This window comes from Anguilla anguilla, chromosome 14 (genome assembly GCF_013347855.1).
Source record: "Anguilla anguilla isolate fAngAng1 chromosome 14, fAngAng1.pri, whole genome shotgun sequence".
In the NCBI taxonomy this organism is placed as follows: domain Eukaryota; kingdom Metazoa; phylum Chordata; class Actinopteri; order Anguilliformes; family Anguillidae; genus Anguilla; species Anguilla anguilla.
Window position 1 is genome coordinate 16,554,866 of NC_049214.1, and position 12,860 is coordinate 16,567,725.

At 38.1% G+C, this 12,860-nt stretch overlaps 1 protein-coding gene across 1 annotated transcript in view; it reads left to right on the forward strand.

Moving 5' to 3' along the window:
- Window positions 1–12,860, forward strand: part of phf19 (PHD finger protein 19) — a 43,502-nt gene that overhangs the window by 13,591 nt on the left and 17,051 nt on the right. The window contains exons 6-9 of the mRNA XM_035391016.1: window positions 3,991–4,139; window positions 8,008–8,103; window positions 9,309–9,377; window positions 12,490–12,610. Coding sequence (XP_035246907.1) covers window positions 3,991–4,139; window positions 8,008–8,103; window positions 9,309–9,377; window positions 12,490–12,610 — 435 coding nt within the window. The remainder of the gene's footprint in view (window positions 1–3,990; window positions 4,140–8,007; window positions 8,104–9,308; window positions 9,378–12,489; window positions 12,611–12,860) is intronic.

Genomic DNA, 12,860 nt, shown 5'->3' on the forward strand with positions numbered 1-12,860 from the left:
TTTGAACGTTGCATTAATTTTATCACTCCTGTGCTGTGAAATAGACCTTTTTAATTCACTAGTTGAGCATAACAGTGCACTGCAAAAACTGGAAGCTAACATAAGTGTCGTTCGGTTACTATTTGTAAACTTCTGTGTTGGCACGGGGACTGTACCTGATCTGACCCAATGCCACAGAGCTAAAAATAGGCCCGGAACCCAGCCCGAACACAGCATACTTTCAGGCCCTGACGGGTGTGGGTTAAGATGCAGACTTCTAGTACCAGGTGTTGTTCTGACAGGAAACTCCATTTTTCTGTTTCCGTTCTAAATGATAGCAGATTAACAGAGCCATTATTTTCACACAATACTTTCTGTTCCATGCTTTTAATTAGGTAGAATTTTCTCGCTGAATGTTTTGAGTTGCAGTAATGAAATTCACCGTGAACTGTTATTAAACTGTTAAAATATATATATTTTTAAAAAGAAGCATGTACAGTAATCCACTTCTTTTTAGAAGATCTTTTAGGACCAGGGTCACAGTTAAGACTTTTTGTTTAATCTGTTCTTGTCTTAATCTCTTATAGTGGAAATGGGGAAAAAAGTTAGAATGACTGTAATTCAACATTGGAGATGAACATAGCTATGAGACAAAGATGTATTTTTTTTTTCTTCATTTGTTATGAGCAATCAACAATTGTTTGATTACAAATCTTGATGAGCAAGATTTGTTATCAAACAATTCACATGTGGATAAAGTGCTTTTATTAAAGGATATTTTTGTGAAATTTTGGTTTCGCCATGTAGAAATGAATTTATACTAAAATGGTGGAGTCCTGAGCCAGATCAAGAAGTAGAGGCAAATATTCATCAAATAGAGGCAACTATTAGCTAAGGGGCCCTTACACCTTGTTCTCAAGACCTTACTTGACAGGTATAACCACAGATAGCCTGCAGACACTGCAACTCTCCACGACTGGAGTTTGACACCCCTGATCAAATGGAATAGAAACCTGACATGTGACCATGTCCTTCCCCTTCTCAGTTAATATGTTTTGTTGACCTCCACATCAGTGATGCTAGGTGTACTCAGTGATGCCAAGTGCACTTTCTCTGCTGTTACAAATGACTGGTGCACATTGTCATTTTGGTTTGACCGTTTAGAAATTACAGCACTTTTTTATACATAGTCTCCCCCATTTCAGGGCACCATAATGTTTGTGACTAATGGCTTCACATGTGTTTCTGATTAATTAAGTGTGTTAAATCTGCACTAAGGAAGCAATTGAAGAGAGGTTTCACTATCTAGTCTTGATCTTTGGCTTTGTAGTAATTAAAGTCAAGGAAGCCGTTATGAGGCTGAGAAATAAGAAAAAACTGTAGAGACATAGGCTAAACTTTGGGACTCTTGGGCCCAACAATCTCTAAGGGCCTGGTAGGGCAAGGAAGACCACTGCAGTTGATGACTGAAGAATTCACACCATAATGAAGAAAACTCACAAACAGCTGTCCAGGTGACAGGTCAGAAACACTCATCAGGAGGTTGGCGAGCACTTGATGTCTGTGGGTCACAGACTTCAAGCAGTCTTTGAATGTGAAAAGAGTGTGCAACAAAGTATTAAACATGACTATTTTCATTTATTTAACATTAATATGTCCCAAACCTTATGGTGCCCTGAAATGGGACGTATGCATAAAAAGTGCTGTGATTTCTACGTGGTGAAACCAATGTATAAAAAGTGTATAAATAAAAGCTGAGAGTGTGCACGTTAACCACATGTGAATTGTTTTATTACAAATCTAAAATTGTGGAGTGAAGAGCCAAATCAAGAAAAAAAAAGTCTTTGTCCCAAACATTATGGAGCTCACTGTGCCTGTTGCCTCTACATAATCCAATCATTGATGTTTTAGGTTAGATACTTTTTTGAAACTTACCTGTTTCTGTGATGAACTTTCTTATCAAATTGTCGATTGAGCCTTACAGACACAGATTTGATGAAATAATATAATAAAGGTTTGTAAATAAAAACAAGGGATTTGCGTGTAGTTGACCTATATAAAGAACCCACATTTGATAGGTTACCAAAGTACTGCAAGATCATGTACAGGAATACTTAGACAAATGATTCAAAAGATTTACTGCAGCAGTGAGCAAGGTTGGTCTTGTATAGTAATAGTCTGGTGGGTTTTATGGGACATTTTATGTCCCTGCCTTCTGAAGAAGCAGGATAAGGACACATCAGATTGACACATTTTAACCTTCCTAGGCTGCAGGTTTCACCCCCTCATAGAGTGTGACAAAGCATATGTACCGAAGACCGACAGTGTACTTATCTTAAGATCTATTTAATTTAGAGCAATTTGCCTCACTGCTAATAACTGCATTAATTATGTAATTAGATGGTGAGATACACTTCATTTTCTACCTTCACGTCTTCACGTTGAGGGTGCATTTTCACCTGACTTCAGGAAAAAGCGTAGTAATGAGCCAATTTTCACCTCATGACTTCGTAATGATCTAACATTAAGAATAACAGCCACTGAAGATGGTCCAAGTCCCGCCTGAGACCAAATTTAAAATTCTTAATTGAGCAGCAGAGCTTTGAATTGCCCTTTTTTTTTTCGTTTTTAATGGCTTTTCCCCTTTTTCCTCTCGGTTTGGAACGCCCAACAGTATTGTTCAGTGCTCATTGTAGCAACCTCCATAATTGATCCCCCTGAGCACATGATGTGTGCTACTGCTTCTTATCAGGCCGCAGTTTATAAGTCAAACTTGCCCAGACTTGAGTCCGAGGAAGAAGCTTAATGTGCAGCTCAATTGGCAGACGTTCCAATCCCGGCTGAGCAGAGGTTTCCTGGTGTGCAATGAGATGTGATTTTCCCGGCTGACTGAAAACCCTCCTTTCCATTGCAATTCTAGTGCCAGTTGTCCTGTGCCCTGCAGGGCTGCCGTCCACAGTTGGCACTAGCAAGGTCTGGATTTCATATGAAACCTTGGGGCCCATCCATACGATGGAACAGTTCCAGGACAAGCCACCCAGCAGCCCAATTTAGCCATTTTCCTTCATGATTGTACAATTGCTGCAGAACTACTGCTAGTTCAGTGCAATGTGCAGCACCCAGAATTTGTTAGTCTGAAGTGTCTTAACAAAAAATATCTTTATTGATACAACTGCTAATTGTGTGTAAACTATAGGCTAGCTGTTTTCTGTAAAATTATAAAAGTTTACACTCCCAAAATAAGTGTTGAACTGAGTGAATCATACACAACACATTTCTGCAGAGACATTTTCTGAGTGAGAAAACAGAGAAATTTTCACTCAGAAAATGTCTAATTTTTTTAACAGACCTTCTGAAATAAATTGCTGCTGCTTTATAATAGTAGGTTGTAGTTTATCAAACCACATTTTTAACCTTATTTATGCAAAATAATACAACTGTGTATATTCCTTTCTAAAGGTCATGGGAAAAAAGCATATTTTTGCATCTATAATTGTACCTACCTGTAGACACAAAACATTTTGAAAGGGATGTGTCCCATGTCTGTACTGTAAAAAATGGCATACAGTTGTTTATTTGATATCACTGTGGTGTCATAGAAAAATGTTATAGTAAAACTGTTGTCTTTCCTTTTCTTTGCACCTCTACCCGTAGAAAGGAGCACTCATAAAATAGTGTGGAATAATGCTGTCTCCCATGATTTGTAATGCCAGGGTTTTATGTTGTTGCTGAGGGTTTGTTTACCCTTATCATTAATTGTAGCACCACTGCAGTGTTGGTTCCTCTGATAGTTACTAACATCTCTTTGCTATTATGACTGTCATTCTCACTATCACTTTCTGCTGTTTTCCCTGTGCAGTATTATCAGTTTGCATGGCGTATGTGAACAATGCTCACTGAATCCTGCTTTGTAAAGGTATTGCGTCACTTAAAGATGACGGTTCTCTTAGTAAGTACGATCAGGGACGTGTTCTTTTCATTGAATTGTTTGATTTTTTTCTATGATCGCAGAAAGGGGGTGCTCTGAAAAAGGGCCCCATTGCTAAGGCCTTGCAGGCCATGAAGCAGGTGCTCTCCTACAACCCAGAGGAGCTGGAGTGGGACTCCCTACACCGAACCAATCACCAGCAGTGCTACTGCTACTGCGGTGGCCCTGGGGAGTAAGTATACTTCATCTATACTGCTGTTCCTTCCTTTTCTTTTCCCTCTTAAGTGCACTGTGGCCCATTCACTGCCCCTTGTGTTCTTTCTTTTTACTGGCCATCTTGTTTACCTCTTCGTATCATCTCTCATGTTTTTTTATTGTGGGTTTAAAACTAAAAAAAAGGCTACCAAAATGAATTGTGGTGTTAAAAAAATAAAGATTTATTTCTGTTTTTGTTTTTTAATCAAGCAAAGCAAGGAGCATGAACACACTATCAATAAACTCCAGTGCATTATTAGTTTGCAGGAGAAATTTCTGGAGTATTGTAACCCCCGAGTGCATACCCCATGATTTTCTGTTGTGATCCCATGTGCCTGAGAACAATGTGCAGGCTGTTTTTTTTAGGATTTGTCTTGGGAAAAACCCTTTAGAAATGGCTGTGGAGCTTGTTATATAAATATGTTTTTGACGGGTAAGTGCATTGCACTGCCAGTGAATTTGAAAAGCCATTTTTTAACGGACCCAGGGTTTGTACTTGGTGAGACAATTAAAAATATTTAGCCAATAAGAACAGCACAGTAAATTTTAGCATCTAATTGTACCAGTATTTTTCTGTTCAATCTTATTGAAATTCCTTTTCATTTCAAAATATAAGTGTACCTAACATACTTAAGTGAACGTCTTCTACGCAAGCATGCACAGTAATGTGAGCCTTGTAATGTGAATGGGCAAGATAGAGAGGAGCAGAAAGCAGGGATATCACCAGCACCAGATACACCCATGTAAGAACGTAAACTTCATGGTGGTGTCGGTAGTTCTGGTTGAAAATGCTGAGAGTATCTGGCCAGATGTATATCTGTTGCTTTCCAGCCATTTGGATAGCTAGCTTGAGGCAATTAGTATGATTATTTACAGTAGTTCCCATTTCTGTGCTTGGGTTTTACATTTTGAAATTAAATCACATTATATGTAATTCCAGTCCAGCTGTTTTTTCTGGAAGCAAGATACTTGTTGTATATCTAAGCAAAATATCCATTTGTTACAGTGCTTAATAAAAAATATACACATTACATTTTTATATTTATATTGAATCAAAGCAAACATTTATATGTCTATTAGTGTAACATAACACAGCGAATCAGTGGTTGAAGTCACATTCCTAATTCTTTAATAAAGATTCTGCTTCAATTGCTCATCAAACCACATCATGATGTAATAAGATATTTAATTAGATTAAGTACTTCAATTTTGTGTCGGCTCATTATAAAAGAGGATAATCTGATCAAGGTGGATAAGCAATTATTAAAACATATATATGCTCATATCTTGACTCAAATAATTTCCTGTTTCTTGCACATGCAGTGAGTCTTATGACTGTACTATTTCAGTGATCGTGGTGCACTAATTCACTTGCTTTCTGATAAAATATATATTTTGCCAAAATATGTCAATGTCGCATTGTAATAAGACAATAAATATATGTTGTTCATAATTTTATTATGACACTTGTAAGAGAAGCAGGATGAAGTAAGCTACAAATAATGTTTCTGATCAAAAGTGAATTTTTGGCATAAAGGCTAATAATAATAAAAAACCCAGGTTTGTGTGATTTCTGTTTTATTTACTCATGTTGCACAAGCGACAGTAGTGTTGGCAGAAATAAATCTTTGGGCAGGCCTATGAAAAAAGTGGGTAAGGTGACTATTTTATTTATTTAAAAAACAAAAAAACAAGAACATTTTCCACATGTGCTGTGCCCAGCTCCAACGCTCTTTGGAGCTATCCTGTGACACTACTGGGTCCTAATCATAATCTTTCTAACTATTGCAACTCTACCACCTTAAGGTGGTACAAAAAAAACACAATTATGTAAATATGTTTTTCTTTTTTTAAATTAATATTAAATACTAAGTTCACAACAAGGGGATCAGAGGCTTCATATAAACCCAAACCAACAATGCAACACCCCTCCCTATAAAGTGTGTGTGCGTCTGCTTGTGACAGGTACACCTTATTAGCCCCAATTAAGAAGGAATAACTGAATTTGAATTGGACGACTGAGAAGCGCATGACAAAGTCGAGGGGAAAAACAAGACCACACCATCAAGCAACCTACAAAATGGTATTCCCTCACACAGGCAGAAAATCATCATCTATACAGTTTTAAAAGGCTGCCAATTTTTGGTAAAAAATTTTTTACTTGGAAAATCTATGGTAACAAACATTAACAACAAGCAGTTAACGTACAAGCAACGCCTTTAGTGTTGACATTTTAGTAACATCGCCACAGCGGGCATGAAAAATGTTGCTAAACAATTCTAGCTTGCGGAGGTAACATATGACAAACTAACTCGGAATGTGCTTCTTAATATTGACGACAACCTATCCACAGTACTACTAGCCTTTTTTTCTGTGCACAACAACTTTTTTTGACGTTCCGGAGTTGTAATTAAACACAATGCAATGATGATGCACAGAAAACAAATCAAAGGCATTATCTTAGGTAAAACTAGGTGGAGCTTGTGACATCTCGTTTTCTACATTTCATTAAAATTTAGTGCGCTTTTTCTCCTTGAAACTGGCAATCCTACTGTCAGCACTACTGTAAGCATTACAATCTATCAGTAACACAAATGTCAGACACCGAAAGATGATTGACTCAAAGGAACAGAAGTAATCATTGTGCTGTGGTTCAAATCTGGGTCATCGCAATCTTATAAAAGACCTCAGAATACCTGCTTTTTGGCTTTTTTTTTTGCATAAAAACGCAGAATCCCGCCTTAACATGACCTCTGTACATAGCTGCCTGCATTTATGAAAAGCTGAAGCATAGTTTTACACCGTTATTGCAGTTATGAGTCAGCCTGAGATGGAATTGCAAACGCCCAAAATCAGACCAAGGGTTGCAACCGATACTATGATCGGAGGTCTGTCATTTCCCGGACCAGGTACCACCAAACCGCTGAAATAAAACAAAATAGGCAATGTACTATGTGCGGTTCAGAAAAGAGTGTACTGTGATGTGGAAAAGAAGGTACACCCACTTTCAGTTCTGTGGTTTTACATATTAGGACAGAGTGACTACCTCTCATCTAGTCCTCACCTAGCCCTAACGGTAGATTAATAACCTTGTTACAAATGGCACATACTTTAAAAAATAAAGCCAACGTGCAGTTATCAGTCACATGGGGATAGATGTATGTCCTGTGAGGACTTGATAAAGATTATGTCCTGCTTTGTAAAACTATAGAATTGAGGGTGTATGTTCTTTTTCACATCACTGTAATAAATAAGATTCTGCTATATTCTTGTTGTTTTGCTGCTATGCTGGCCCATAACACAACACAGTTTTTTCAGTGCACTGCAATAAGCACCTTGCATCCCATTAGGACACGTTCAGACTGCAGCCCGAAGTGGGCCCGTTCACATTTTTAGAACAGTGTGAACAGCAAGAAACCACATGGAGTCGCGTCTTTTCTGTTCTGATTTGTGTCACGTCTGCATGTGGAAATAAATCAGAATTTTCCCATCCATGCGTGTGTTTAGTACACCAGCCTACACCAGTTGAGCTGGGTTTGCCCTCAAAGACTGGATTGGTGGAGAACGGCATCCCCCGCTCAATCAGGTTTTTACGGCACTGTGCATGTGAGTTCATGTTGTCGTAATTCGGCATTGGCAGTGGAATCACTTTCAAAAAAAATATGAAGAGTAAGTCTTCAAAAATTAATTTAAAAAATCCAATCTGAGCAAAAAGTGGGAATTAAGCTTAAGGTCTGCAATGTGAACGTAGCTTGTCAGCCAGTCTTTGGGTCTGTTGTGTTGAGCTGCACTGTGCAGCTCTGAAGTAGTTTTCAACACAGAGCTGTCTTCCCTCTCACACCCAGGTGGTACCTGAAGATGTTGCAGTGCTTTCGATGTCGGCAGTGGTTCCATGAGGCTTGCATTCAGTGTCTGCAGGAGTCCATGATGTTCGGAGACAGGTACTTTCTAGTCTGGTGAAAATATATATCTGTACGACACATATATACGTGTGTGTGTGTGTTCCAGACCTTAAAAAATGTGTTTTATGTGATGGAAAGAGCTGACAATGCAGAAAAGGTTTGGAAATTCAGTATATTCCATATACTGAAGTGGGATATATCATTTACTGGGATCTGCATATTGAAAGTATTTCAGAAATATAGGCTTTTGAGAGTAAAATCTTTGTGAGAGTAAAGTTTTTTTCTAGTAACGAGATATCTAAAGAGCCTGACTGACTCAGATCGGTAGCTGAGTAGTAACAGTCCACTCGTCTCATTTCAAGAAAAGGAGTTACCCAGACTAGTTACCATGCCTGTGTTGATGTATCATGGAGCCAGCAGAGGAAATCATATTCCCTCTCTCCAAATGAACTCATTTCTCTGTTGCATCTGACCGCTGGGAATTCCTACCAATAATATCTGTGCTGCTCTTGTGGAACGTTTCTTTACTGATTGCAAAAAGCACTTGAATGCATCTGAATTATTGGGATAATTAGTGGGAACAGTATGTGGTTAATTTGGTTCTTGATTACATTTATATATTGTGCGATGGGTGACTTTGCTCTTTGGTGAAAATGTTTTTGTTTCAAAGTTAAACTCATCTGGCTAAGAGCCACACACCTACAGCATACTGTTTTGATGAAAGCCCCTAGCTTAATGATCACACAGTGCATTTGTGTGCATAAACTGCCATAGTCATTAATGAAGTGGGTTTTCATCAACCACAGTTACAATTATTTATTAATTTTGTTGACTGTGTTTCTGGAACGTAGCCAAAGCTATAGATACTTATGACAACTCACAGGAAGCAATTGGGTAAAGATGCAGAATTTTTACTCCTTAATCAGGATAAACACAGCTGCAATCTCCAGAATTAGAGAGGCGGTTAAGCGTCAAAGAGAAAATGAGAAGTAATTAGACATTTTGTCTAATCATTTTGAAATCCCTAGAGTTCTGGCATGACTGTACGGTAACGGACCATTTCAAAGGTCATGCTACGTTTTACTGAGCAAATGCTTCGTGATGAAGATGAGCCACTGTAGAGCTAGAGCAACGGAAACTTGTCAAAATGAATTTGTTTGACAAGAGCTGTTGTACAAAGTGTGCAAAGCCTTTTTGTGGCCGTTTGGTGTAATAGTTTTTTTCTGATTTATTTCGACTCGCAGATTTTATTTGTTCATCTGTGCTGTGTGCAATAAAGGAGTGGAGTACATCAAGCGCCTGGCTCTCAGATGGTAAGTAGCCTCCATATTTTCCACTTTCATTACACCCAGAATATGAGCCCCGCAGTCCTACCTGTGTCTGTGTGGCATGTCAAGACTGTGATATAATGAGGGCCTGTGGCGTAATTCTCACTTGCACAGCCTGAAAGGTTTATGCAATATTCAATATATGCTTAAAAAATATAATAGCAGCCATGGGCTTTTGAGCATTAACGCTTGCCCGTCTTTTAAATCATGTTTATGTAAATGACGTAAGAGTTGGTGATGCGTAAATCAAATTCATGCTTTTATTTATCGTTTGAGGAGAACCAATTTCATAAGTCATAAGAAGTTTCTATAAAACACATTAGTATCCAGAATTTCTTTTCGCTTCAAGAGCTCCAGATGAAATGCTCTGATTGGGTCAAATGCACGTGATAGCATGTGATCTCTTCATCAGATCAGATTACTATGCTTTGTGTGTTGTCATATGTTGAGCCATAAAATAAAATGATACATTTAAGTTTCATGTGTAGTAAGGTCCGCAGATCTGTCAAATCAAGTACAAATTGCTACCCTCCTGGTGTAATCCCTAATCTTGTTGAAATCCTTTTGTGGGCAGCTCAACAATGTGAATTATTACCATGTTATAATTTACATGACTGTGATAGATTGTTGACCTGTCCAGGGTGTATTCCTGCCTTTAGCCCAATGCACGCTGGGATAGGCTCCCACACCCCCCATGACCCTGACCAGGAATAAGCGGGTATAGACTATGGATTGATGGATGGATAGTTTACATGATTGTTTCAGCAGCAGCAGTTTTGTTCATGAGGTATCATTTGTGTAATTGACGAGGTGACTTTTAAATGAAATGGAATGCATGCTGTGCTGTAAATTAAAAATTCAATGTTAATGTAGTCCTTTGTGTTGCTATGTTCCTATGACTTTAAAAACAGTTTTGTAGTGTTTTTACTCTTGTTTGCATGTCTTTGGTTTGTCCTTTAATACAAGCAAAGAGAGTCAATTACTTCTGTGTGTCTAAGGTGATTACAGGGATGACCTAAGCAAAGGCCGGTTTCATTATTCATAGTCATTTTAAAAATGTGGAAATTCCAATTGATAATAAAACTAAGAGAGAAATTTTAGGCTAAATTCTATTTTGTGGGTGTTTCAGTCTGACCTATGCATTCTGTTCTCAGTATTATCCCTTGTCTAAGAAGTAATTGTTTGGAGAGTTGTATTGACAAGGGCAAGTTGATTGTGGTGTTCTTGGATTCACAGACGACACTTTATTGAAAAATCTTTCTCAATATGGGGTTAACAAGCAATCATTTCCCTTGTTTAAATCTCGTCTGTCCAAGCCTCGTGAGTGCTGGTGAATGGCATCCAATCAATTTGCTTTCTAATAAAACTTTGTGCCTTGCAGTGGTTGATTTAGAGCCTTTAATGTTCCTCCTTCATATCAATGTCCTGCCTCTTAGCATTTTTTTTGTGAAGTGCTAGTGATTCTGTCATCTGAGTCGTCCAAAAATGTTTTCAGTTCTATCCAGAAATTATTGACATTTTCCATACTTAAAATGCTCGATTTTCAAACATTGAATATGTTGAATATGTGCTTATTTGTATTATGAAGTGCCTCAGAAAGTTAATTTGGAGGTCATACCAAAGACCACATTAATTTACAAGGAATATTAATTCAAGTAACAATGTGTTATTGTTAACACAGTCCTCTCCCAGAGAAACTGCGCTGATAAAGGACGTGGGAGGTGTGAGAATAAAATATTTGAGAAATAACACTGAAAGGGTCGTGCTAAGAATCATGCAGCTGTCTGCGGTGTGGTGCCAGCGCTTCCATTGCTTGTTATCCTTGGCCAGCTGGAAGAGACACTGCTTGCATAGAATTTGTAAAAGGATTACGGTTATGTGAATTAGTCAATTATGTATACAGACGGAGTGCAGCATTAATATAGCAGATCAACAGTGCATCATATTTAAGTACCAGCAGCATGTAGTGTAGCCTTTCACCTGTATCTAAGTGCTGGGGTGTGCAAATCCCACATGAATTAAAAACAGGAATCAAGTTTGCCCCATATGTTCTCATCTGCCGAAGCCCATGCATGGCCAAATTAACTGCCAACGGATTGGCATGTTGTATTAACTGAATGTGATTACTTGATAAGGTGTGCTTCCGTTTCTTGTAAATTATGTGCAGCTATAAATTATATTATTTTTGTAGATGTCAATTTATGTACCAGAGTTCTGTAGAAAAATGGCACCCACTTAAGTGCCGGTATAGTACATGATTAATAAACACCAAAATCTTCAAATATCTTCAGTCTTCAATGCATATTTCTTTACTGTAAGAGCTAAATGATAGATTGTAGTTGTTGTTGATGGAACCACATTGATTATCTGCCTTTTGTTATTAAAATGAATCTTTCTGTTTGTATAAATTTTAATGTGGAGTTCTGATACTTTCATATAAAAATTAGATTTTGTGAAGTGCTTTGATTGGGAACAACATTGATCTTAATGAAATGGCAACTCGAGTGGTGAAATGAGTTACTGGGTAAAATGCACAGTCTGTTTGACAGGTTTCATTGAGACTGGTTTGAACAAATGACATTCTCTCTTGCCTCAGAGTGCAATTACACTATGCTGCCCCCCATTTGTATAAAAACCCAGCTCATTTTCCTGGATTGTAACTGCGTTTTATATTCAGGCCAGTTCTTTTAATAGTCAAGGTTTCACTTGGGGAAAATTACATTTTTGGCTGATTTGTAACCAGACATCACACTTTTGTCAATTTATTCCTAAACGCAGCAATTGATCAGGGATTAAGGTTGGGTGGATAGCACGAAAACCTCCCGTTTTTTAATCAAGAACTTACCGTAGTGCGGCATTTATTAAACAAAGCTACGGAGAGACTTTTTATTGATCTGCACTGAGATTATTTTCTACATCAGAACTAAAATGTGAAATTCATCAAATGAGCTGCACCTTTAATTACAGATAAACCCACTGTATGCAGGGATGTTGCGTACTGTAGCTCATCTGTACAGTGATGGAACTGATGGTTCTGCAGAGGTTTGGGGGGTTTCTCCTTAACTCCTGTTTATCTGCATTGTCTGCATCTCTTCAGGGTGGATGTGGTTCACCTTGCCCTCTACAACCTAGGCGTTCAGAGTAAGAAGAAGTACTTTGAGCTGGAAGAGATTCTCAACTTTGTCAGCAACAACTGGGATCACTTCCAACTGGGCAAGGTCAGTGGTTGGATTCTGAACACAAGTGTAAAAGGTTTAATATTGAGCCCCTGTATTGACATTTTGACGCAGCAATTTTTTGGGTTTGCTTCTTATGTTTTGTCTTTCTCACATGAAATGCACATGAAATAATGTCTGGAGCCATCTTGGGTGTCACTTCACTTCACACACTACATTTTATGACAACAGGCAGGACTTGCAGGTATTGTGCTGGGACAGGGTTATATATATGATACTATGTACATTATAT